This window comes from Falco rusticolus, chromosome 16 (genome assembly GCF_015220075.1).
Source record: "Falco rusticolus isolate bFalRus1 chromosome 16, bFalRus1.pri, whole genome shotgun sequence".
In the NCBI taxonomy this organism is placed as follows: Eukaryota; Metazoa; Chordata; class Aves; order Falconiformes; family Falconidae; genus Falco; species Falco rusticolus.
This window is the reverse complement of record NC_051202.1, coordinates 5,429,418-5,456,327: the sequence shown is the minus strand read 5'-3', so window position 1 is coordinate 5,456,327 and position 26,910 is coordinate 5,429,418. Positions and strand designations below refer to the sequence as shown.

At 50.5% G+C, this 26,910-nt stretch overlaps 1 protein-coding gene across 3 annotated transcripts in view; it reads right to left on the bottom strand.

Annotated features, from left to right (window-relative positions):
• KIRREL3 (kirre like nephrin family adhesion molecule 3) overlaps positions 1-26,910 on the bottom strand; it is a 342,462-nt gene that overhangs the window by 111,407 nt on the left and 204,145 nt on the right. For 2 of the 3 annotated variants that reach the window (XM_037409940.1, XM_037409941.1), the window contains exon 2: positions 12,689-12,766. The exons of the other annotated variant lie outside the window; for it this stretch is intronic. In XM_037409940.1, the coding sequence (XP_037265837.1) occupies positions 12,689-12,766 (78 nt within the window). The remainder of the gene's footprint in view (positions 1-12,688; positions 12,767-26,910) is intronic. 3 annotated transcript variants of the gene reach the window in all.

The window sequence follows — 26,910 nt, the reverse complement described above, 5'->3', positions numbered from 1 at the left end:
CCCCTTCCACAGCAGGGCAGCGAGGTTTTGTGGTCTCCAGGAAGCTGGACCCCAGCTGTCTGTTCAGTGAAGTTTGGCTTTTTGCCTTCGCCTGCTTCTCCTGCACAAGGTCAGGCAGGTCTGGCAATAACCTGTGCTGCAGCCATCCATCCTCAGCGGTACAGCTTCTGCCTTTTGCTCTAAACCCATGCAAAGATACCCCTCCTGCACTGCCACCAACCTGCCTGCCCCCCAGGGCTGTTGTGCCACCCCCTTCCAAACCCCTCAGCAACCCTGGGAATGCCAGTGCCTAGAATTTCCACCATTTCACGTGATTTTCGGGAAAGAGGCTCTCCAGGACAGTAGCCCTGGGGATGTGCAGCACAGGGAAGTAATTCCTAGAGAGGTCAAACACTACAAGCAAACACCTGTCAACGCATCATTCGCCAACCAACAGGAAAAGCAAAAAAGCCCGGGTAACTTATTTGATTAACCTCATCTGACCATCTGGATTAAACCCAGAAGCTATTATTGGCAGACACGTTACCTGATGACAACTGACAAGAGAAATTAATCTTCATTATATGCAATCCTTATGCAACCAGCCCTAGAGAACCTCCTGCAAGGATCTCGCTGCAAAAGCTTGTCTGAGATCCCGTCTGAGCCCCCCCCGAGACCCCATCCCCCAGCTCCCTAGGAGCAGATAGGATCTCTGTGCATTCCAGCTGGGAGCACTGCAGATTAATGCACCCGCACACCGCTTCTTGCAGCACCCAGAGCCTCGGCAGAAGCCTCCTGTCCCCCAACCGACTGGCTATAACCTTGCTTAAAACCTCTGTGACATCAATTAATGAGAAGGAGAGGACTGTGCAGGGCCACCTGCAACGACCTTGCTTGCAAACCCTTGGAAAGGGAGTTAATTCTGGAATAATGCGGCGGCTCGGCAAGGAGGGGTGGCGGGGCCCGACGTCTTCCAAGCAGCTATCGAAACAAACAAGTTGACAAATGAGGCTGCCTCTTAATGAAGCCAAAGCCAAAGTCAATACTCGGCCCTTCTATCAGGGCACAGATCAAAGATGGTCTCAAGGGCAAACGACCTTGGTGGGGGTGGGACAGCTGTCACTCGGAGGAGGGAAGGGATGGCAGGGAAATGAAAAGGAGCAGCCTTGGAAGAGGAGGGAGACAAGGGCAACCTGCAGAAGAAGAAAGGAAAAAGATTTAGGAGAGGAGATGCACAGGAGGCTGGGGGGAAGCCTTTCTTCCAGGCCTGATGTGCTCTCTCAGCAATTAAATCCGGTTATTAAGATCCTGGTGTTCCATCCTCAGCTGTCACCGCTGCGCACCCGGAGCTACAGCCTTCTGACAAACCATGTGGCGGGTATTTCATCTGCAGGGGCTTTCCTTCCCCTCCTCACCCCACTCACCAAAGACCGACACGGGGAAGGATCAAGGTTCCCCCACCTATCGCTGAGCGTTGGGGAGGGGGTTAAAACATCACCTTCAAATCAGGTACACTGGGGGGCATCTTCTGCTGCAGCGAAGAGAGGGGCAGGGGGGGAAACAGAGGCAGGAAGGGAGAGGAAGAAGGAAACCCTCCCCAGAAGAGCACAATAGATAAAGAGGTCTTCTGCAAGAAGAAATGGGCAGCCCCGCTAGCAACAGATGCTCGTAGACGGAGCCGCTCGCCGGCGCAAGGGCCAGCTGTCCCCAGACGGCTCAGCCCTACGGTGCCCCTGCCCCCATTGCCGCCCTCCGAGCCATTGCTTTAGCACTGCCCATCCCAAACTGGGCAGCCTCGCAGCCAGGAACGGCCAAGCCACGGGCTCCTTTGAGGCCAGTACAAACCAGTACTCAGGCGGGACACCCAAGCCTGACCCCAGCCTTGCCGCGGTGGGCAGCCCTCCTTGCTGCTCCTCCATACCCCGCCTTCGGTTGGCTTAGCCTTGCAGATTGCCTGAAAGTTTTACTGAATCTTTCTATATTTTGTGTTTGTGGAACAGTCAGCTATAGGAGCATCTGGATTTTAAAGAGTTCGCCTCCACATTAGAATTACGTTAGCACCTATTAATCTATGATGTATGAGTTGCTGTGCTGCTTGAGACTGTGTTACTTGAAGGTCCCTGCTCCACAGACCATAATACCCTTAGTCCTTACTCTCTAGACCATAACCAGAGCACCGAGGTTCTACTGCACACAGGATGAGTTACTGGACAACGGGGAAAATCAGATGTACAGCCGTCCAACTTGGCAATTAAACTCACTTTTAAGGTGTCCCGAAGTGAACTACCCTCATTATAATACCAAAAAACCCACCCACGGGTCAAGAAGACCCTTGCCCAGGTGAAGACCCTTCCCCTGCGCAACCATAGTAACAGAAGAGGCTGACGCAGCAGATATGACAATTATACGCAAATTACCAACCAACCATTGTAACTGGGAGTGCACGCCCTTGTCATTGGGGTGTATAAATGAAATCGGCGCAGGCGCGCTTGGTTTGCGGCGATGCCACCGAGCACCCCGCGCTGCGGTGCAGGTGTTAAGAGGTTTGATTCCTGCAATAGGGATTCCTTCCCGTTTGTCCAGCACAACATGGATTTCACCCTCCGCTCGAGCCTTCTGGTGCCACGTGAGCCAAGAGCCCCGTAGAGCCCTGCCACGCCGCCTCCAGAAACTTCCACCATCAGCTCGGCTCCCCCCGTCTCCCTTTGAAAGCTCCGCGATTGAACGCTGGTCTAAGCTGATGGCAACAAAGGCCTGGCATACTTATCTCCAGGTCAACCTAAATATTTCATTTAGCTTCTAAAGAAGTCAATTCCTTTCTCTCTTTCTTCCTTCCTTTATTTTAAAATCTCAAAATGCATACCGTCTCTCATGAATATTGATGAAGATCATTAGTCACTGAACATTTTTGCTTCCCTTCTCTTTCACCCGTCTATATAGAAGCTTCATCTTTGTTACAGGGGGAAAAGCAAAAAAAAAAAAAAATCCATCTCAGATCTTTGAATGTTTGAATGTATTTCAAGATCAGCCCCATTAATACATTTATAGAGTGAGTAAATACCTATAGGAGCAAACACTGGGCGTAAAAGCGTATGTATATACGGAAAGGCCCCGAAATTGCTGCTGCACGAGAGGTATTTATTAAGGTTTGCGGTTTAAGTCGTTGCTTGGTGAAGGGTCGCGGTAGCAGCCCCAGGTACTAAATAACCGTCGCCTTGGCTGCCTGGCCGAGGGGAATTCGGCTCGCAGTGCCTCTCGCACTCGCTCCCTACCCATCCTGCGGGTTTCTGACCGTGCCTGCTCCTTCTGCCCTCATCAAGCCGAACCCCAAGGCTGCTCACCGACTTCAGTCTTACGGAGTGAGTACAGATGGCAGGGTTTGGCCAGATACAGCAAATAACTTTTTTTTTTTTGGGGGGAAAAAAAAAAAAAAAAAGAACAGGGCTCAGAGGACTCGGCTCGATATGCTTCGTGATAATATTTTGTTATTTCCTTACGATAAAAATGGATTTTCAGAAAGGTTTCGAAAAAAGCCAGCCCACCCCCAAAGCAAGGCGCTTCACTGGGTGTTTTGCTGTGTCTTCCAGTCAAACCCAACAAAGTCCCACTTCATGGAGAAACGGGCACAGGTTCGTTTTGTTGACCCGAAACACACAATTTCTTCTGATTTGCCATTACAGCTGTAAAATCCAGCTGTCCTGTGCCACTCCCGTAAGACACGAGCTTCGCCGTACCGGCTGGGGCTGCAGAGCAGAGATGACATTACGTGACCTATTGACACAGGGGGCAACCAGTGGGGAATAGAGCTTCAAAAGTATTTATTTAAGCCTTTTCACGGCATACCAAAGCCACGGGCTCTCTTGTTCCTGCAAACACCAGAATTTCATCTTCACAACGATTTTACTCAGCTCCCACTCCACAGCCGGGCTCTAGTTGGAACTACTCCAGCCGTGGCAAGCTTCTACTCACATTTACATCAGATTTACTTCTGCTGGCTCCAGAGCTGTTTTAATGGCCAGTGTGGCTGTTTATCGATACAGAGCGTGCGTCTCGGGGTGGGACTTACAGGGCTGTGGCGGTTTTAATTGATATTCTAAGCGACAGTAACTTGGTACTGCTTCACTGCTCCGGTTCGCGAAGCTCCGACCTGTGGAAAGCATGCCTGCCTGCCTGCCTCCAGGAGAGGGAGGTTCGGGATCCTGAGCAGGCAGGAATGGACCCCGTGTTTCCTTGCAGCACGGGCAGGCTTCTCTATGAGGCATGCAGTGCTTTGTGTGCAACTGTGCTGCAGTGCCTGCACCCCCAGGACTCCCCCCGGAAAGGGCAGAAGGGCTCTTCCCTCCTCCAGCCTTGAGCCCCCTTCCGGAATCAAAGTGTGGATCATTTTCTGGAAAGCAACAGCTTCCATCTACCTGAAGAAGCTGGAAGCTTCCACGCAAACGTGCTATCGTGTCCATGCCAGGAGGATTTATTGCATCATCAGAACCTGACTTAATGGCACAGCCGGACCTGCGCATCCAGGTTCTGCTCTGGTGGACACCATGTCACCAGCGTGACCTGCGCTGCTCGTGAAATACCGCCTGCCAGCAACCTCTCTGGCAGAGTCCCCATGGACACAGAGGGAGAAAAGCTGAACAGCACACCCCGGGGCTGCAGCAACAGCTCTGCAGAGGGGAGAATTCTCAACAGACACACACGCTCAAAGGTAAACTCCGAGGGTAGCCTGGAGGCAACGCAGAGATGAGAAAGCCAGAGTCACCATCTTCAGGGAGAAGCCTTGCATCTCCCTCAAATCACACTCTCCCTGCCTCCTGATACACTTCAAAACCAAACCTGCCCACTCCCAGCAGAGACAGAAATGCCAAAAAGACGGCCAGCCAGCGGGGTAAGGCGACGTACGTGACCTTATCGCCGCCCTTTTTCATGTGCACCTCACAGGAGAAGTTTTTCCCAACAGCCTGCCGTGTTCCTTGGGTGCGCATCCCATTCCAAATGCCCTCAAGGACCTAAAGGGGAGCGCAAAGGCAACAGAATACAAGTAGCCAAGATATTCTAAATCCTACCCTAGATATTGGTCCACGTTTATTAAAGCCTAAGATTCCTGATGTGTCTTTAGCAGGCTCTCGAGCCCCTGCAAAGGGATGGTACACAGAATCCACAGCATCCCAGGTCCTCCCATTCACGCCTGCAGGCTGAACAGCAAGAGAAGCAGCTCCTGAATTATCTTACGCCAGTACGGGGAGCGAGGAAGTATTGTATTCATTTATTTAAGACCACACAGCAATAGCTTTCCACAGGGGACCGCTACTCAAATCAATAGATAAAATTATACCCTTAGACCATTAACTGCTACAACAACACCGTTCCCATAAAACTCGCAAGCTTTGCATCAGATTTATGACCAGCAGAGCTGCTCAGCCGCGCCGCAACCGCTGCAGACAATTGGAGCATCCAGGGGGGAACTCTGCTCCCCGTATCCAAAGGAGCAGAGAGAGGTAAGCTGGGGAGATGTCACCTCTCACAGGGTCCTGCCCTCCGCAGCATCCTTGTAAACGTGCCTGACCCATCAGCCAGGACTCCGCTCCCGGCAGCGTATGTCTCTCCAGCCAGGTCCTGCGTTTCACCCAGTTTTCCAGCTGACCCAACCCAGGCAAAAACTCCCCTTGATGCCAGATGAAGAGACAAGCTTGGTGCGATGGTTTTTCCTCAGGTTTCACGCACATCCCTGCCTTGTTTAGCTGACAGACACACAAAGCGTCACAGCAATATCAATGAGACCTCTGCTGATAACAACGTGTCTAACAACTTCTCCGGAGCTTGCTCCATCCACTCACCTCTTTCCTGCCTTTGTCAGATAAAGAACAAAAGGCTCAATGCAGCTTATACGGGAGATATTACCTAATCAATTGTGATTGTGCCTTTGCGGGGAGACACGAATGACAATGTTTGGAGCTTCTTTATCACAGAGCTGCCAAGACCCAGCGATGACAGTAGAGTTTGCGATGCAAAGCTCGGACCACATCCTGCAGGGAGCTTTGGAGACCAGCTAATAGCACATCTACCACGGCAGTGGATCCCAGTAGACTTTGGGCCAGGGATCCTGTACCGTGGAGCAAAGCTTTGCAGAAATCCCATTCCCAGGTCGCAGACTGATGCAACGCCTCAGAGGGCAAGCTGTAAGAAGATGCTGGGATGCTCAAGAAGATGTTAAAAGTTGTTTATGGGCTGTTGAGCTCCACTGTGTGCAAAAGCAGGTTGAGCAGAGCCAACGCTGCTGGAGCTAAAACAGGTAACACGTTACAAGGCTTGTCCCAAAGGACAGACCCTTTTCACTGTCGGGCCAGAGAACAGAGTGAAGTTAGAGCTTCTCCAGCAGCACAGAGGCTGTTAGCATGTGGTAGAGGAGAAAGGTCACTTTTTACAGGGATAAGAACTGGCTCCGATTTATCCTTGAGGCTGAGCAAGATTCATGCTCAGCCTGTGCTGCTGCAGATGTAAAAACCACTTGCACGATCCAGATTAAGTGTCCCCATAAATCCAAGCAATTCTGAGGCAGCAACTGCCTTGCTAGGCTGCTAATGGGTGGCATGAATACATAACCGTGACTCAGTGCCATGCTCTAATAGGACGTTTTCCTGGCAGGAAGCATCACTGAACCCGCTTTGAACCGCGGCAGGCGGCAGAAGGGGCGTTCGAGCAGAGAAGATGTTTGAAGCGGAGGCACAGCCAGCTTCTCTAAACAAGCCGGTTTTCCCCAAACCAGCAGGGACTCCATCCCAGAGCCCCAGCCCGTTTCTCTCCAGGCGGAGCCTGGAATCAGGCTGGGTGGAAAGGATGCTCAGCCCCGGGGAGGGAAAGGCTGCGCTGATGCCGTGGGAGGGCACGGCGGGATGGCAGAAGCTGGGCGGAACCGAACCAGACACAGATCTGTCCACAAACAGCGACACATCCAGCCTCCACGGACATCCAGGGCTTCAATATTTAGGACATGTTAATGCTCCCATACACTCTGGGGTTCAGACCCATCTCCTTCCCTCCTGCGCTTTCTTGTCCTTCTCAGCATTGGGTTTCACCCGTCTCGGCACCGCCGCTGCAGCACCCCAGCACCCTGCTAACCCCAGCGCTCCCTGCCGCAGTGAAGAGCTGCTGCAAAAGCACCCGCAGCCTTCGTCCTTGCAAGAGCTGCGGATTCCCTTTGAGAAGCTATTAAGAAGCAGTCGAATAGAGCAACCTTTCATTGACAAGTCACTCGGCCCTTTAAACGATCTCCAAATAGTGTTTTCTTTTTATTGCTTTCTGCAGTTTAACAGCCTTGATTTCAAGTTACTTTGGCTTATGATAAACTCCAGATCTATAACGCTTTTATTCTCTCCCTCTTTGGTCTCTCTCACCCACTTCTTCTTTATGTTTTTATTAAAAAAGATCCAGGAAAACAGATAGCAGATTAAAAGGGAAACAAATTGAAATGGGTCAATGTATCTTGCTTAGATGACAGCCACCCCATAGATACTTTTAAACAGGACAAATAATCCGTTCAGAAGCACAAGTGGGCTTTTACATTTATTCTAAATTACAAACCAAATGATTGCAGCCTCAAATGGAAGCACTGGCTAATTGCACTAATATCTCACTAATTCCAGCACCAAGGAATGGGCAAAAAACCTAACAATTTTCACCATTTTGCCAATTATTCAATTTAGACCAAGGTACATTATTGCAAACCCTGGGTTGAGCTTCCACTCCATTTTATGATCTATGACAAGGACTGGGATGCCAATTATTAATAATGGAGGAGCTATAATTATTCTAAGGATGGGTACGAGATAATTATAAACCATAAAAACAGCTTTCCTACGCATACGCAATTCTCCCCCCACGTCTAGCAGTACTGAAATCTATCTGCAGACTAGAGATGGTTGAAGACCAAAAAAAAAAAAAAAAAAAAGCAAGCAACATCTAGAGCTACACTGCTCGCAATTGACGAGTGTGAAGCCCCAGCTGGTGATGCAAGCCAGGCTGATCTGAATCACCCCTCCTAGCTGCAGCCTGGGGGGGGCTGCACCGATGCACGAGCTCGCTGCTGGCTCTCCTTCGATCCACTGCTGCTTCCCTGGACCAGCCCTGCCCCAAGTCTGAGGTACGGGGGTGAACCGCATCCTTGTGGGATGCTCCGAGGTACGGGGGTGAACCGCATCCTTGTGGGATGCCCACCTTCCCCCAGCAAGAGCCAGCAGAGCTTCATGTGAGTACCAGCGCGAAGGGTTGGATATAATAAATATCCTTATTTAAAGGATAAGATTCCCAACCTTCTGACCAGAAGAATCCAGGCGAGGTTTGCAAAGTGCAAAACTTCGAAGCCCTCACACTCTCCGTACTCCCAAAACTCCAGGTTTGTCTTATGCTGACCGACAGCCTCGCGTGGCCTTTACAGAAAAATCTGCCTCGGATTCATCAGCCCTTATCTGAGCAGATTTCTACAGTCATTACCCAGCAAATACGATTTGCCAAGCAACTCCCTCTCCCAATTAAACACAGACCAGCACTCGTTGCTATGTCGAGCTGCAACTCTGCAGTCATGGCTGCTGGTATTGCTCTGTACAGCAAACAGAGACACCTTGAATGCAAAAAATCTGTGGAGAATAATGGGTTCTGCTTCCAGCCACGGTGCAAATGGAGGGCGGCTGCTGCTGGAGAGAACTCTGGCACCAGCCCTTCTCCTGGCACACCAGTTTGCATCTACAGCGGCCGATGCCGAGGGACCGCCTGCAGATTAAGGTACAGCTTTTAGCCTCCTGCCTGTCCATAACTGACGGCGTGGATGCCAGGAACGCAGAAAGCAAGGAGCTGAAGAGGGGGAGCCTGTCCTTCCTTGGGCACAGAGCATTAACCATTAGCTGGTCCAGGAGGATGCTGCTGCACTGAGTCCTTCTCCTGTCCCTTTTCCCAGCCGTGGCTGCTGTCACCACCCAACCTTGGGCACAAGGATGAAGCCCACCCTTCCCCTCCCCACGCACTGGCTCTGTCCCATGTAGATGCCACCTGCCCATGGCATGCGAGAACACGGGAGCCAGCAAAGCGTCTGGAAAGGGAAGGGAGCTCCACTACCCTGCGCACGGGGAGATGGTTGTAGGCACCTTCCAGCAGCCGACGGCTGGTGGGAACAGGTGGTGAAGGAGAAGGCTGACACCTCTCAGCGCTTAATCGTTCCCGTTAGTAGCTTTATGAATGGCAGCCAAAAAGTGCCATAATTGCTGCAGTGACGCTTGCTAATGACTCGAGTTAGATCTGGCAAGAAGACAAAGGCAGGAGAGAAGAAGAAAAATAGCAGGAGCAGGACCGACATCTAAATATCTGCCGGGGAGCAAGCCCAGCTCGGGACAGGCAGGGACCATGCACGATAGATGAGCTGGGAGAGATTTCACAGCACGCTCCTTGCCTTCCCTTGGGAGGGGAGGAGAACTGAACGTGGAGGGGAAGAGGGAATAGAAAACACAAGCTCCAGTTTTCAGATTAATTCAAGATCCTTGTTCTTGAGGGATGGAGTTCACCACCTTTCTACTCCATAATGCCCTTGAGCCGGGGAAGCACAAGCCCTGGGGAAAGGAGGGTAGCTCAGCTCACCGCCACCCTCGGCATCGCCCTCCTTGCACGGCACGTGCCTTGGGCCAGCCAGTCCACGAGCCGTGGCCCCCACGAAACCACCACCGTGGTCAGGGGAGAGCTGGTCCCCAAGGGGAAGCCGGCCCCTCACCAGCAAACAGCGCGCTCCCCCTGAGTGTGTATCTGTTTCTGAGTGTTAACAAACAGCCGGCAGCATCTGATTGAGCGGGTTATTAGCAGAATGAAGACAGATGGTGGAGGATTAACTCTAAAGCGTCTTTATTGCAAGGCCGTCATTACAGACAGCTCCTACCTCTCTCTCCCTCTGTCTACAACTGTCACCAGCTTCATTTCAGCCTACAACTCACAGCCGCGCGCCGAACAGCGATCCCAGCACGCAGACCAGGCACTCGTCAATCACAGCAAAGGAATCTGTGTACAGCAGCCATGCTGCAGCGGCGCCGTCCCGCTCCCAGCCCATGCACATCCCCACACCGTGCCCAATTCCAGCACTTTTCCCAGTGCCAACACAGCAAGAGCCCGCTGCATCCCGTGTAGCGCAGCAATGCCAGCCACAAGGGGAGTGCCCGCATTGGTTTTGCTTTGCACATCACCAGCGGTGCCAGCAGCAGCCACCCACACTGCTCTGTTGCCTTACAGCTGGGAGGGACACCAGCACCTCACCCAGACATGGTTTTTTTTTTCACGGCACAGGCTGACAGATGTCGGTACAAGGAATGGTAGGTGATAACCAGCACTGACAGAGACAAGTCCTCGGACACTTCGACATCTCAGCCGGGAGAGCCCACATCTGCAATGAGTTGCATTAACAGACATCCATCACTTGCCAGTTGGTAAATGAAGAACATCATGCTACCAAAGACCCTCACTGGGCATGGCCACAGATCATCCACAAGCTATGAAATTTATTTTGCCCTGCTGCGAGAGGTTGCCATGCTGGTCTGCAAGTGCCCAGCCTGGATCTTCTCCATGGGGACAGCCGAGAGAAACGCTTTCCCACCCTGAAGCGATCCTTGCACGCTGATGAGACCCCGCCTAAGTCCTCTCGTGCTTCTCTACCTCCCAGTGCATTTTGTAGATGACTCCGTTAAGTGAGAGCAAGGTTCTAACGATCACTGTAATTACCCATTTCCAGTACGATGGAGACCCCACACCTCATAATTATCCCATTGCCCCACTGCCTACCTCTGCTTTCAGATCCTTCAGCTACCCTGTAATTATTAATAGGGCTATTCATTAGCACCATCACGCAATAAAAAGAGGAAAACCTCTCACTTGGCAAAAACACAAAAGGGAAGCTGTTTTTTTCCTTATCCCTGCGAGGGAGCCGGCCCCAAGAGCCTGGCTCAGGCACTTTGGGTAGGAAACACCTTTGCTGTGCTTCTGTAGGTGACCAGACATCTGCCCTCCATGGCTTTGCACTGAAACTCACCAAAACCTCCCAAACTGGAAGCTTGCAATTGTCATCCAGAACCGCCTCTAGTGAGAACACAAGTCCTAGAGTCTCCGTAGCCATGGAAATCCCCCGGCTTTGTTTTTTGGCAGATTGTACCTTTAAACATAATGGTCCTGCAGGGGCCAGAAACTTGCTGGCTGCACAGCGCCAGGCAGGCACACTTTGTTCCCTTTCCCACACAAAAGCTTTTCCTTTTGCCCTTTCATGATTCTTTGTTTTCCACACAAAGCCATGTTCCACCTGAAAAGGGAGCTCACTTGGGAGGCGGACGCAGGCTTTGAATCCAACAGGGGGGGAACAGGAGCTTCTGTGAACGATCCCCAAGGATCGGCGGGATGCCCAGGTGTGCCCGTGGTCCTGCCAAGCTCTCGGGCACCCTGGGAGCATCCCCAGGGTGCTCCTGCCCATCTGAGCACAGCCGCAGGCAGCCTCTCCGAGAGGATTGAGGGACAGGGAGGCACCGAGAGGGACTGCACCTTTTCACAGCAGTCGGAGGAGACTCTGCCATCCCTTCTCCCAAAGGGCAACCCCTTCCTGTTAAAAACACACTCTAATCAATGTTTAAAAAGCACGTGATAATTAACAAGCACAAGGTGAAGGCTTGTGAAGTACTTTCCTCCATGTTATCAGCTCGGAATCAGGGCTCCTGGGAAACTGAAGGAACCTTTGATCTTCTAACTGATTTTTGAGCCATAAACTGGTCTCCACCAGAGTTTTACCCCATGAAAGCTAACGCAACTCTTGCTCTTGTCAAGACAAGGCTTCCTGCAGGGGCAGACACCCCCACAGCCACACACCAGCCCACACAAGCCAAAGGCAGCGCAACGAAGCAAGCGAGCGCACCCTTTGTCCAAAGAATTTCCAATCAAAGTCCACCCCCCCCCACCCCCCCAATCCACGTTTGGCTCAAGTTTGCAGCTCAGGGCGGCCAAACTCTCCTTGACACATCCTCAAGACCCCTCCATCCCGCAGGATTCTGCAATCTTTAATCCTTCTTTCATCCAGCGTTAAGCAGAGATGTGCCGCACCAGGGTTTGCTTCAGAAAAAGAAGCCAAGCAACGAAGCTACCAGAAGCAAGGGTGCCAATTCTTCCAAGCATAAATAGTTTTTGTTTAGTTATTACGCTTCATAATTATTTATGATATTTATATGGATTAATCAATGCTCATAAAGTACTTGTGGGATGACTAGAATACAGAACAGGGAAATTCTAGCAAGATCTCTGCCAGAGCGCAGAGGCTTGATGAGCAATGGAATGCCACCTCCGAGGGCTGCAAAGGCAACTGGGTCTCTGAAGGTGCCACGGTGAGGCACCACCACCCAACTAGAATAAAAAGACTGGATGCAGCAATTGCTGGAAGCGCTTCCCCTGTGACACATCCTTTCCTTCGGAAAAGACAGTGGATTTTGGATGCGTGGGAACTACTAAGCTCCCGCTCTTCTCTTGCGGCTTCGTGCAATAGGCTTCCCACATCCATACCCGCTAAGATGTTCAGAGATCAAAGGGGAAACAGGATTTTCTCCTTGGTGTGAACAAGAACCTAGCACGTTCCTAGCAGCGGCGCATCCGCATCCCTTGCAATGAGACGGCTGAAGAGGAAGGAAGAACAGAAGGCGAGGGAACTGCTCACCTTCAGTCATCCTGCGGTACTTCTCCTTGTACATGAACCCCAGTACTAGGCAGCATCCTCTTCCCGGGAGCCCCAGTTCTGCAAGAGAAGAGAGAACGATGTTAGAGGACTAGGCTGGGGACAAGAGCAAGCACACGGGATGCTGCAGGGAGCGAATCCTGCTGGTTACACCGTTCAGGTAAAGCATGTAACCGAAGTCTTTGGTCAGCCTCACGGAGCTGAGCTTTGCTGGGGGTCCCAAACCAACTGCTTCCAGCTGCTTTTTAGCCACGTGTATCTAGAGACAGGAGGGTCGCCATCCCCTCCCTCACCCGTTTCTTAAGCACTCCACAGAGGGAACGAGCCGCATCTTCCTCCACGTCAGCGCGTTGCCACAACGTGGGCTCTTTAATCCCTTTCTCCCTTAGCGGGCAGCAAAGTAAAATGGGAAACAGCCCTCAGAAGGGAAGATAAGTCTGGCTTGAGGCATCTTGCTCTTTAGAAGCAAGCAAGTGACCCTACAAGCAGCGAAGTGCCCCAGACCGAGGACACGCGTGCCTTTGATGCCTTGATTTCTTAATGGTGCTTTCTCACTATCAGGAACAAACAGGGAGAGATCTGAACATGGATTTTTTTCCAGAAGCAGGCTGTGCGCGTGCATGCTCTCCCTGCGTGCATCTCAGAGCAGCAAAAAGCTCTGGTTCTTCAAATAAATTCTCCTGTGTCACAGTGGAGAAAATTAAGGTACCGTGTCCCCGATGCTGCCTGTGGACCTGCAGAGCTCCTCGGGGCTTCTGTGCTCTGCAGAGCCCTGCTGATCAAAGCCCCTTTGATGTTTACTTAATGTGGCTGCGAACTCTTTAGAGCCCCTCTCTGCCAAGGAAGGAGCACTCGGGAGTGTCACGAAGTTGTGCCACCCGCAAGAGGCAGCAAAGCAGGAGACTTGGGAGCGCAGCGACAGCTTTAGAGCAGAGCGAGCACTGCCTGGCAGCCTTGGCTTTTAGCGCCATGATGCAAACGTGGGTTTGAATTGCAGAGCTGGATTGGGTCCAGAGGAAGAGGAAAGTTGCTCAGTGCAGTGTGATGTGCAGGGAAGACTCCCAGATTTTCGTGGGTATATACCCAGATACGAGGGTATCCCTCCCTAACACTGCGAGCTGCCATGGCATCCCAGCAGAGGGGTTAGCAGCCTCCTCTTGCTCACAGTGTGAGGTAGAATCAGAGCCTGAACCCAGAAAAACCATACTTCTTTTGACCCCAGGACACTCAGGGTACACGCAAGACTAGTTCAAGCACTTTTAACGTCAAGCAGGGCTCCACCTCGCTAAGGACCAACAGTTCCTGGTCCTGAGGCTCCCACTTGGGAGGACATCAGCATCTAACCAAAAATTACACACATAATCCCGCTGAAGCTGATGCTCAGACAAAAGTAAGTCTCTTGAGATGCTTAGAATGAGCTGAAATTTAATTGCCCCCCTAAATCCACACTGCTACCTCAGGCAATGCCCCAGAGAGAAATCGGCATCTCCAGAAAGTGACTCGCTTCACCTACCTGAGAGGACTTTGGGGTGCCTGTAACTCTTGTTGGCCATAAGAGGTAGCGACTGATTCAGATGGAGATGCCTAAAGTTTAGACAATTCAGGGCAGATGAATCAACTATCTGCATCCTCAGTGGTTTCTTGAATCAAGAGGCCTAATTAACAGGAAGAGGTAAAGAGCAACCTTCTCCCACCTCTGACGTGAAGGTGGAAACCAGCCCTCTTGCTCTGCAGGATGGAGGCGACACAATCGACCACAACCGCAGACACCCCCAGCAAGGCGCTGACTTGCAGAGCGTTAGATGCTTCGGCTGCTCCCGACTGCCGCTCGGCTCGGGCTGAAGGACGGTCAGCGCAGGTCGCCTCCCTCAGCACTCTGATGGCCAGCATCAGGAGGACCTTGCCGAACCTCAAGCGGGGTTTCCATCAAGGATTGTGCAACGCCTGTGGAAACGGACACTCCTCAAGCATGTGGCTGGAGAGCCATGAACCTGCCAATAGCCTCCGGGGCCAGCTACCCAGAGCCCGCGGCGCCAGCCAGAGGCGTTTATGCCTTTATTGATAGGAAAGCAAAACGGCATCGATTCCTATCGAGCCTTCAATAAGCACCGAGGTATCAAAGCGTAATTAAACCAGTACAATTAGATGAGCGTCACACAAGGCAGCAGGGTCGAGCAAACCACTGTTCCTAGCTCAGAATTCAGACACGCATCCCGGCACACGCACACAGACCTGTTGGCGGATGCTGGCTGGACTTTTCCCCCAAACGCACAAGACCCGGCGTGGCAGGGGCTGATGCGCTCTCTATGGACCACAGACATCACCACGAGCATCCTGAACCCAAGCAGTGATGGAGGGAGCGCTACCGCAGCCTACCTGGGGACGAACATCCCACCACTCGGAGGTCCGGCTCGGGATGCTCCCAAGGAGGAGGTCCGGCTTTGCTACCCAGGAGGTGCCAGGCACAACTTAACCCTTAGAGGATGAGGGATGGTCAGGGCTGAGCCACGCAGCCTGATCCGGATGCGATCCGGGTTATTACCCATCTGGAGCCTGGATCAGTGCACACCGGCATGGGTGTCTATCTTCCACTTGCCTCCCTGAGGGGTACTATAATTAATGCTTATAAAACACTTTGATATGCCATGATGAAAGGAGCTAACAAGAGCACTGCATTATAATAATTCATACCATAAATTTGTGAGAACATGCAAAAATCTTTATAGCTAAAGGCACCTTTAAATACTTGAGAGTGCCTTTAAAAGGTAAAATACTTCAAGATGACTCTGACGCCTAAGGATGTCTCACCACTCCACGGCTTTTAGCGGCTACCTAAAGCTAAAATAGTTAAGCAGATACCCAGCATTTTAAATGTTTTGGCTTTAGGGGGTCTGCTGAGATACCACTGAAAACAGAATGGTTTAACCCATGCATGTCCCCCACCCCTAAAACAAGTCCCATCTGTCTCCCTGCAATGGCAATTGATTTTTCCCAGCAGAGCGAAACGAGATGAAGTTTATCGTTGCAAGCACTGTGAAGAAGGGTGAGCTGAAGTATCTTGTTCGGAAAATACATGGCAGAACCAGGTTTGCGACTTGCTCAAAAGTACCTGCGTTAACTCTCCTCAAAACTTGCAGAACAGCACCCATCAGACAAAGAATTCCTTATTTCTCCCGTCATCTGGGATTTCCTTACTCAATTTCAAGGCAATTCCTCCACCCGCAACTCAGGGAGGGAACCTGGTTTCTGATCAACCGGTGCAGTAAAGGCTAAAGCTGCAGAGCAGTAATAAAGGTTTATTAACACAATCACAATGCGTACTATTGTGTAGCTGTATTCCACCAGGAATGATAATAAATGTTTAATAGCCCAATAATACCTGTTTAATAATTTTTCAGCTCATCCTGTCTAATTGCAAGTTTATTAAAGAACGATAAACTTTATAATCATTGTAAAGGCATAATTGCAATTCCATTGCTTATTTAATATTGAGTTAATTATATTACAAGTAAGTTATATTTTCCCGTACATATTAAATATCAATTAGCTGTTTTAAACTATTGATTTGTATTTAATTAACTATGCTATTATATACCAATTAAGCTCGTATAAGAGAAGCACAAACAGCTGGTCTCTTAAATTAAATTTTAAAAACTTTGTATTAACATAAATATCACGTTTCTATTTTCTCATGTTTTCCTTCTACAGAGAGGGCAATTTGCTATCTGTAAGTATTTTTTCCAATTGCACGTTACATGCATGAGCTTCATTCTAAACTTTTCCTTGCCGGGATAGGGAATAGGTGTCCTCCACACCAGATGTCCTTGTGTTAAGTGACACCAAACCACAGTGACTGGGAAGGACAGAGGGTTGGAAAAAAACCCATCTCACTTGGGGAACTCAGAAGCAAAGAGTTTTTTGTGGGAGATCTTGAAAGAGCATGGAAGTCTCCAAGGAAAGAAGCTCAACCCCTCCTGCTTTAAGCTGGCCAGCTTGGGTGGCACCAGAAGGTCCCACCTCACCAAATGCAAGAGGTTTTGGTCACTTTGAGAAATCTTATTTTACGATTAACCTTAGCAAAACTTAGAGGTTTGCTGTTCCGATGGATAAAGTTGCTTGCTGTTGGGTATCTTGCTAAAGCACATTACGGACGGAAAAGCCCAGTCTCCCAAGTCTTTCCATGTTCTTGGCTTCACCCTTCCTAGTAACGCTGCATCCCAAAAGTTAGAAGAAACGTGTGAAGGCGCATTTTCTTCTTTGTTTCTTCAACAGCCTGGTTTCCAGGCCCAGTAACCACCCCGCTTGTCTCACAGAGATTTCCTCAAGCATCCCTGTGATCTCTTCTCCAGGGGGATATTAGCACCCATCAGGCAAGCGCATCCTTCCCCTCCAAGTTCTCCTTCTGCTGGATTCCAGCTTCCTCCCTCAACGCCCTTTGCATCCGCGAGCACTGCCGAGCAATCCAAACTACCGCTGCATTTCAGCAGAGAGCAAATGGATCCTCCGACACCTCATTTCGATATTACGCCGTTAAGTCTGCCGACCAAGCTGAGATCCTCAGAGACGAAAGAGCTATACAAATGCAAGTTATTATTAAATCTGTGCCTGGTTAATTTATAAAAATGTATTAAAAAACCTACCCGGCTTCCCAGATGAGAAAATGGGCACATTACTGTTTGAAATATGAATGAATCAGAGATCAGTGTTAAATGCTGTAGTGATATTATATTTTATTCTATAGTGCTCTGCAGAAAAGTTGCATTTATAAACCCATTTATTGTGTTATGTACTTGCAAACCACCTTGTCATCCATTTATTGCACAAATAAAATCTTAAAAGCAGAGGATTAGTTGAGTGTGTCCCTGTGGGACCACAATCTGACTTTAAAGAATCCATCAACGAAGGAAAACAGATGGAGCAGAGGTGTTTGCCAGCTCATTGCTCCGAGATGTAAAACTCAACTGTGCGAAAGGGCTATTTCTCTGACGGTCCGCAGACCTGGAAGCCCCGTTCGCGTTCAAGGGAGAAGGCACGTACAGCAGAATTTGCAAAAACCAGGGCCCCCGAGCTGGAGCCAGTTCTGGCTGGAGATTTTGGGATGGCACAGGCTCCTCTCCTGCCGCTGCACGGGGTAACCACCACCATGGAGAGGACAGCTCAGCTTTGCACACCAAAGGAAAATTCCATGAAATTTAAACCTCTGTTAAGACCTAAAACATTGCTGGAGAAGGCACGGATCTGCAGCTCGGACACAGCAGCATCACCAAAACAAGCCAGCCCTATCGCTGCGTTCCCTAAGGGGAATTTCTGGTGCTGAAGAGTGCAAGTCTGCAGGGCCCTTAAAACTTCTACCAAACATCCTTTTGGGTTAAAAAAAAAAACCCAACAAACACACAAACAAAAAAAAACCCCACCCCACAAATGGAAAATAACAGGAAAACTTGAGTATGCTGATTTTCATTGAGTCTGTTTCAGCTCAGTGAAAAAAATCCCAGAGCCAGCCGTCCCCCAGGAGGGGGTTCTCTGGGACAAACAGCTTTGGACAGGCACATCCCTCGGAATACTGCAGTACGCTGGCAGCCAGCTCTCCGAGGTGCCTCGAAAGGCACCGGCACAAAAAGCTTCAAGGGGAAGACTGGAGAAACCCAGGAACGAGCCCTGCCCTGCTACCAGACAATTAAAAGTTGCTTCTTAGCGGGAAACACAACCGGCAGAAGGGGAAAGACAGGGATTCATGCTGCCGAGCAAAGAGAATTATTTCCCTGTGTTCCCTGCCTAATGAAGGGAAAAGAGACACCTCCAAGTTGTAACTCAGCACTGAAGCTTTTTGAAGAGCTTTTTTTTTTTTTTTCTTCCCTCTATCAGCAACACAGCGGCTTTAGTCCCCACGTTCAGTACCCTGAATTTGTCTATATTCCCCACCCTCCTCCCCAACCCTCTACAGCCGAGGTACCTTTTCTGAACCTCTTACAACAATGTCCTGTTTGGGGAGCATCCAGCAAGTGAAGAAGAATCCTTACAAAACTCAAATCTAGTCATTCTTCGGGTTTTTTATATTTTCTCTCTCTTTTTTTTTTTTTTAACTTCTCCCTGAAGGAGCTGCTGTAGGAAAAAAACCCCTATTTACCCCAGAGTAAGACGGCCATAAGTACGTGAACCGTTTTGAATGAACAGCTTTCACACCTTTGCATGCACAGGTACACGTTTACATTAGTCAAATCATTTGAAATGCTTTGCTTTGGTCTTGGGGCAGCAGGTTCTGCAGCTTAACCACACCTCACATGCAGGAGAAAGTATTTTTCATGTTTTTCCTGTTGTAAAAGTCCTAACTTTCACCCAGCATTTGTTTTATTTGAAAGAAAAACAAAGAAAAGCTTAGATAGGAACAAGAGTCCGCTTTCCTTACCACTAGCGATAACACCTGAACTCCTGTTCGCACTGCTCGAGCTCTGCTGGTCAGATAACCGGTGCAGCTGGAGACATCCGCATCATCTCACCAAACCCCCCCAGAGGCATCGGCGAAGGCTGCCCACAGCCCCAGCCCCTCGGGCAGTATCGCACACCTGGGTTCCCGCTTGCTCCCTCCACGTGCTGCTTCCAAAGGCTTCGCCAAGAAGAGATGCTCAGCCCACCACCTGCAACACCCCGGCCCCCTCCACCCCTGCGGGGTCAGCGTTTCATTTCCCAGCCTCACGCAGGCGTAGCTCCAGCCTCCCCCCCCCCACACTTTACGTGATTTCTGTGGCATTTTGCAGGAGCTGCCATCCCACTGCCACTTCCATCGCGCTTTGCTCAGCCCCTCAGCTCGGCCGCAGCCCTGGAGCTCAGACCCTCCCTGGGAGGACATGTGGATTGTTTGGTGGGGCTACGGCCAATTCACCTCGCTGGGGGGTTTGACCTGCACTTCAAGGACTTCCCGAGGATTTAATCTGCTTTTGACTACAGCCCATTGTACGTGCTGCTCCATTCCAGCCACAAAACGCATCTCTTGTTTTGAGGCAGCACGGCGCTGCAGGAAGGTCAGGAAGAAGGCTGCGAGAGAAACTTCAGCAACACGCCAATACCTTCCCACGCATCCCCTGCCTCTCCTTGTCACTCCCCCAGGTCAGCCCCCGAACCTGACAGACTCATCACCAGCCGCATCGTCCTACCAAGCAGGAGATGCGCACTGGTGAGACCGCACTCGCTGATGCAGAGGAGTCGGCAGAGCAGCCAGGGATACTGGGGGGGACAACCAGGCCACCGGCACGTCTGTCTGGGTCGCACTCCAGCGGATGCATTGCACCAGCTGATGCAACCCACATGTACTCTACAGAGCACCTCGTGTCCGCTGGGACACGAACAGCAAGGGCAGGAGAGGCTAACAGGCACTTTGAGCCCTGTCCCTTGCCCTGTCTGTCCACTCTGCCTCCCCCAGGCAATCCCCTGGCCAGTCGAGGGTTCGGATGGCCCCAGGCTGTCCGTCACCCCCCGCCCCCGCTCTGCTTGTCAGCTCAGACCCCAGTCACTTGGGGAGCTGCCTGACAAGCTCTGCAGTGGCACCGATGCCGCATCACTTGTTCCTCCAGCTGTTTTCTTCCTCTTCTACCCCCCCAAAACCCAGGAGCTGTGTATTCAACTCCATACAGTAGAAAAACACCACCACCCTAGCAGAAAGGAAAGGGTGAAGGACACGTATGAAACCCATCACACCTTTCCTCAGCACCTCTCTCATCACACTTGATGAAACAAGCTCCACAGGGAACCCAAATGCCTTTGTGAGGACATGCCCAAGAGGCTGGAAAAGCCCCAGATATCGCAGCACACGGGGTCCGTATGAAACAGGGGGGCTGCAAGGGTGTTCAGAAGACGGCTTGGGCCAGCCTAAGCTGGGTCAAGCCTCCCTGCTCCACCTCCCGTGATTGCACGGGCATCACGGTGTGCTCCTTCACACCAGGCAGGATTGTCAGTCTGTAAGATGGTCTAAAATCTGGATGAAAACAACCAAAACAAAACTGACAGGGAGGAAGAGATGAGATCCATGTCTTTGGATTCCTTAAGAAGACAGTGTTTTCTCCAAAGACCTGATTTCATCACAAAACACCCGGCTTTCTCATTTCATTGAAAAGCACTGCGCTGCTCCTCGCTCCTGCTGTAGGACCCCTGCATGTCCCATTGCAATCCGAGCGACATTAGCCACACACACAGCACGACATTATCCCGAAGCCTGGTGAGAGCATCTCATGTTGGAATAAATAACACATTTTGCGCTCCCCTGGCATACAGAGAGCCACATTTACATGCAGGTCTAGAGATCTGCATAGAGCAGGAGGCATACCAGCCTCACCCCCCACCCAGGCCACCCCATAATACCTCTGCTCGACTGGGAGAATGTGGCTACAGGAACACTTGCAATAAGCCCTGCAAGGCTCCATACTGCCCTGATAGATTTTGGACACGCTGGAGAGAAAAAATAACGAAAATAAAAGCAGAGCGCTGTAAAGGTCACACCTATTGCAGCGCTCTGGGTCAACAGTGGCTTCTCACACCTGCCACCCTGGGTGGCTTCACCAGAACGGCTTTCAAGCCTAGAAAGATGGGCAGCTACAGGAAAGCACAAACCACTTCCACCCTTGGAAACACACAGCAAACCCAGTTACCCTCTGCCCGACCCAGGAGATCACGGTCACTGGCTTCAAGCCCATCTGCCCCGCATCCATCAGCTCCTCCTGCCTCAAATCCCATGAAGTCCACTGCCCAGCTCCTCCAACCCTTCCCATACCGGGCACCCTTGGCAACTGCCCCGGCTCCTTCAAGACGGAGCAGCCGTGACCCTTTCATCCCCGCAGAAGGCAGGGAAAGCACCGAAGCGCATCCACGCTCTCACTTGAAGATGACACGACAGTCAGAGGCAGGGAACCCCGCAGTCCTTCTATTACTGGGAAATCACGCTCCAGCCTCGTCAACGCCGTTACTTCTGTGTATCTTATAATTAAATAGTATTTGCCGGTTACCTCACAGCATGCTGCAATTCTTCCACATCCGAGGCTGTTTGTTTGGTTTTGGTTTTTTTCTTCTCAAAATTTCTGATCTTCAGCTTCTATTTTATTTTTCCCCTCCTTGCCAACTCGCAGCAATTTCAGAAAACTCTTTAAGCCGCCTTCCCACTTAGGAGGTGAGAAGGAGGGGTCAGAGACCTGCTGTGCAGCACTGGTCCGTGCTACACCATCTCGTCTCGGGCCACCCACTGGTCCTGAGCTGAAGGAGACCAGTGACATGAACACATCACCTTGGGTCAGCCCCACAGGTGGATCCCCGTTCCTCTGGAGCTCTCGGAACAGGAGCCAAGGCACCTGAATAGCTTGGGGAACCTCACTTATGGTGGCCTTACCAAACTGGCATGGATGAATAACTCGGCCAAGGGACCAGGAATTCCAGATTAATTGCAGTTGGAGGCACGTTCGCTGCAGTCCCTACTCTTTCCCTTCTGTTAGAACCTGCTGGAAGAGCACATGGTGCCTGGATGGAAGGGGCAGCAGGAGAACAGGTCCCACCCTCCGCCAGTGAACAAGGCACCAGTGACAGGCAAGGGGAGAAAGCCACAAGATGTAAGGTATTATCTAATCATCACATTTCCGTCCCTTTCTGCAGGAAAGTGGCTTTGATTGAGCTATTGAAGCTTTACGGTGCGCTGGCAGGGCTTTGGCCACGCTCAGTTGTAAGAGAAAGGAAAGCGAGTGGGCAAATTTCAGGCTGCAGGAGGCTGATTGCTGCCCTGTCTGGACCACGTTCCTTCAATGTCCCAGCGGTAGCAGATTCAGTCCCACCACGAGAACCAAATCCATCACCCGGACTGCCAGGACCACTGCTAGGCTGTGCTGCTTCTGTCTGAGTCTGCACCGGTCACCTCGCCTGGGTCCAGAGAAGATGCTGAGCATCCGTGACACCAGCTGCAGGTTGGGGCATTCAGCCTGAATCTTTAATCCTGCAATATTTACTTTGCCTCATGACCATGCCCGCTCCCTTTCTAGAGCGTTATTGGCTTCCTGATCGACCTGAAACTGCATGATTTCTGCAACTGGTCCTGCTGGCTGGATCTTTGCACTGCAAATACTTTGCTAGCGGTGCTCACCGGCTTCAGCCAAAAAAAAAAAAAAAAAAAATCCTAGTGTGTAATGATCACGGGCAAGAAGTAGGACGGTAAAGCAGGGAAGATCAGTGTAAGGGAAGGACTTGGCAACCTGCTCGTGCCCTTTCGTGGCCCAAAGCATGCCCAGGGACCCCTCCCGTACCGCTGTCCCTCTCCCCATGACATGCCTTGACCACATTAAGCCCCAGCTCACAGCAGATGCCAGTACCTGCCTTTATGCATCTTCCCTGCTACTCCTCCTCCTATCTGCTGCCAAACCCTGTAACTTACTGCAAGCAGCTTGGCTTCCACTGCCAGGGGGGCACTTTCCCAGTGTTGGCCATAACGTGAATGATACGTGAAAACAGCTCCCCTGCTTCCCCCAGTGTCAGTGCGCTGCTCCCGCGCGCACGCGCTCTCAATCCCATTAAAAGTAATGGGGTGAGATTGTCCAGCCCATTACTTTCAGTGGCTGTTTCAGCCAGAGAGCCTAAAGCTCCCATATCCTCAAAACAGCAAGCAGAGTAGCTCCAAAACTCTCTGCTTCATTATCACCTCATGTATTCCAGCTTGCCAGAGTTTAATTGGAAAGACAGCCAAGCCTGCGCTCAGGTTTGCTAATTGCTGCGGAAGACACACAAGCACTCCTTGCGCCGCTGACAATTATTTCCTTGCTCAGCAATTTTTGTTTTTTCAAGGTGTGGAGGTTTTGTTAAAAAAAAATAGTCTAAAGTTCTTTTTTTTTTTTTTTTTTTTTTTCCAAAGAAGAAACACAGGCATATGCCAACACAGCCGCAGGAGAGGTACTTGATGAAACCGTTGCATGCTTCAAGCTCCAGCTGGGCCTGCTGGATTTGGAAGGAAGGAACGGCTGCAGGAGGAGCTAGCCGGGGAGAACCACAGCTCCTGCAAAAAGCCAAGCCCCAACCATGGATGTAAGATGCATCACGGGAGCTGTAGTCTGAGTAATTCTGAACTCTAAGTCCAACAATACACTGAGGGCAGAGACAGGGTAAAAACCAAACCACTCCGCGCATCCAAGGCAGTTCGATATCACGACACACTCGGAAAGCCGCGTGGCCAAACAGCTTTCTTCAGGAGCTGGAGAAATCCCACTCCTTGTCTGATTTCTGACCTCGCCTTCTGCTCTGGTTTCGTAAAAGCCTGGCAGAGCCTGACTCTATAAAGCCACGTGCTCCCCCTTACAGCTAGGGAAGGAACCCATCGGGGATGTACATCAAGATGCATCCAGGACACTAACAGCGACAGCTACCTCAATCCCTGGCCAAAAAAACAAGAGTGGGAAGAGCAGACTAGTTAAATGGTTGACAAAAAAGAGAACCCCCCCCTTGCTATAAAACACCAGAAAGTTGCTGAGATGACACTCCCAGCCAGGTGACGGGAGTGTTGAGCACAACACAGGTTTTTCTTGCCTCTGACCTTAGTAAAGAGCAGACTGCAACGTGCACCCCTCCCGTACCAACCTCCTCGCAGGGCCCCTGCGGACTCGATGCCGTGCCCTGTTGCAACGCCAACTCTATCTGCCGCTGCTTCAAAGATGTTAACGTCTTGATGCTCACAGCCCTGTCCAATCCAGGACAGATGGTAATAAATTTTTCAGTGGCTGGAGCAGAGTGCAGCAACTGTGTGATTAGCATCTTTTTCTCCACTGCACATTTCATCTGTAAACTAAGATTAAATACCTGGAGGAAAAAAGCCGCAAGAAAAGGGAACTTTAATATGTTTTCACTGCAGAGTTCACACGAGTGAGCAAACAGCTCAGATCTGAGGTGAGAGGTGGCTCAGGGCGGGGAGTTTTCCCCATGTGCCGATTCAAGTTATCCAGTTTGCACAAAGATGCTCTTTCTGTTACCGCAGCTGTACCTTGAAATTCTTACGACCCCGGCAGCTGGCCTCCGAGCCAACACTGTGAGGAGCAGCAAGGTCTGCAATCCCCTAAAAGCAAACAAGGGGAGGGGAACTGCTCCATTACCTGTCTGGGTTTGAACTCTCCGTTCATTTAAACCAAACAAAACCTATGCCAATCGCCTGTCAAGCCTCGAGGACCTCGCTTCCCTGCAACCTCAGCCAGAGATAAAACAAGGGAATGAATTTCATGTATTGCACGGGAGATTAGGGACAGTGCCTGCTGTTGAGAAGAAATCATCAGCTACAAGTTCAGCAACCATCAAAACATCGTTCTTCATCGCTGCAACGCAAGTACCAGGCCAGTGCTGCTGATAAGGCACCTCAGATGGAAAGCATTTTAAATGACCATTAAAAAACCAAACCAAACAACAACAAAAAAATCCCAAACAGACCCCTTAAATGCAGAAAAAAGCACCGCACGCTTGGTTTTGGAACTCATACTCCTTACAACCAGGAGAGCATCGTTAGGGCTTGCAAACCATCCTTCTCAGCCACTGCTGACCCTCTCTGCCTGTGCACACCAGAAATAGCTCACTGACCTTGCTCCACGCTTCAGTTTTGCTCGCCTATAGATGCACCCGGGGCATCCTGCACGCAAAACGCTCCTTTTGCTACATCCTTACAATGGGGGGGATCCACCTGCTCTCGGAGGGAAAGCCAATGAGATTGGAACGCTCTGCCCCCATTTGTAAGGAATCTTCTCTCAAGCGTTTGCCTGCTTAACAAAAATCCAAAAATGCTCAACAGGTAGGGCACCAGGTCACCCAGAGAAACACCCCGCTTCGTTATTCAATCTCCAAATATCTTCTAATAACATCGGGGTGTCACCCACCGTTCACGGGGGTCTGCCCACCCCCTCCCTGTGCTGAGCCAGGGGCTTTCCAAGGAGCAAGACCTATCCGCACTAGGAGCGCGGATGGATGGGGGTGCACCACCTGCCTTTCAAAGGACGTTACGCGCCATTGCTGTGATCAATAATGTATTCTTCCCTCTATATTTTATGTCCTTATGTTTATTGTGTGTAAATAGGGATTTACAATGATCTGAGTGTGTTCATTGAATGTCGCTGACACCCTGCATACCAGATCCGCCAGCCGCCCTCTAAGGACCTTCAGGAAAACCAAACAACGCTTGTTCCACAAAGCCATCTTCACGAGAGAAATGGGGAAAGGAATGAAAAAAAGAATAAAACGGGGCCAAGGTAGAGAGATCAGAGACTGCGCGCATGGAACCGAAAACAGAATGAGAGTGCCAGTCCTGGGGTTCAGAGTCACCCCAGCGTTATTGCAAAAGGAACGTTAAATATTGCTCTCATCAAAGGTCCGAGGTGTTGCTTCTTCAGGAGGCAAAGGTTGGGGTGGGGGACTAAACTTTTCCTTGAAAGGCACCGGCACACCTATGCAAAGTTCCTTCTTATTTGATCTTCAGCACAAAGAACAGAACAGAAGCATATCACCCTTTGCAGCTAAAATGAAAAAATAAAGAGGACTTTTATCCCAGATCCATTTATCTCAGGTAATAAATTCTGCTCCTGCCTGCAGCTAGTCAGTATTTTCCAGGTGGGTAGCTTTCTTGCTGGAAAATGAACAAAGCGATCAAAATAATTTGCTAATTCATTTCATAGTTGGTTTTTGGGTTTTTTTTGAAGTCTAAACTGCAAGTTAAAACAAATCTGAGTAGCCTGGTGTGTTGTGTCAACATTTTGTTCAATAAATATCAAAGCAATACTGAAATTCTTGTCTCTGAAAAAAAAAATAATCTTAACATACTTCCAGAAGTTACATAGCTCTTCCCAGAAGGAAAGCAACGCCACAGTTCAATCTAACAATCACATATGTTTTCTATAGGATGGTGGGGGCTGAAAGGTCTCCTGACACCTTCCAGAACAGCGCTACCGAAGTGCCTCTGCCTGTCCCAACATCCCGAAACACGCCGGGATGTGAGGACACGACCCTGCTCCCACCTTCCAGGTGAAGCCACCAGACAAAACAAAGCAACTTGGCTTGTCCAAGTGAAGTTCTCGAGCCACGTTCTGAATTGATGGAGCAGTTCAGAAGGTTCAGGAACGCTCCTGTGTGAGCAGAAGGGCTGAGCAGCCTTCCTGTGCCATGCCTAACGTCTGTCTCCTACCTAGCGTCCTCTGAAGCTCAGCTTGGCCAGCCCATTC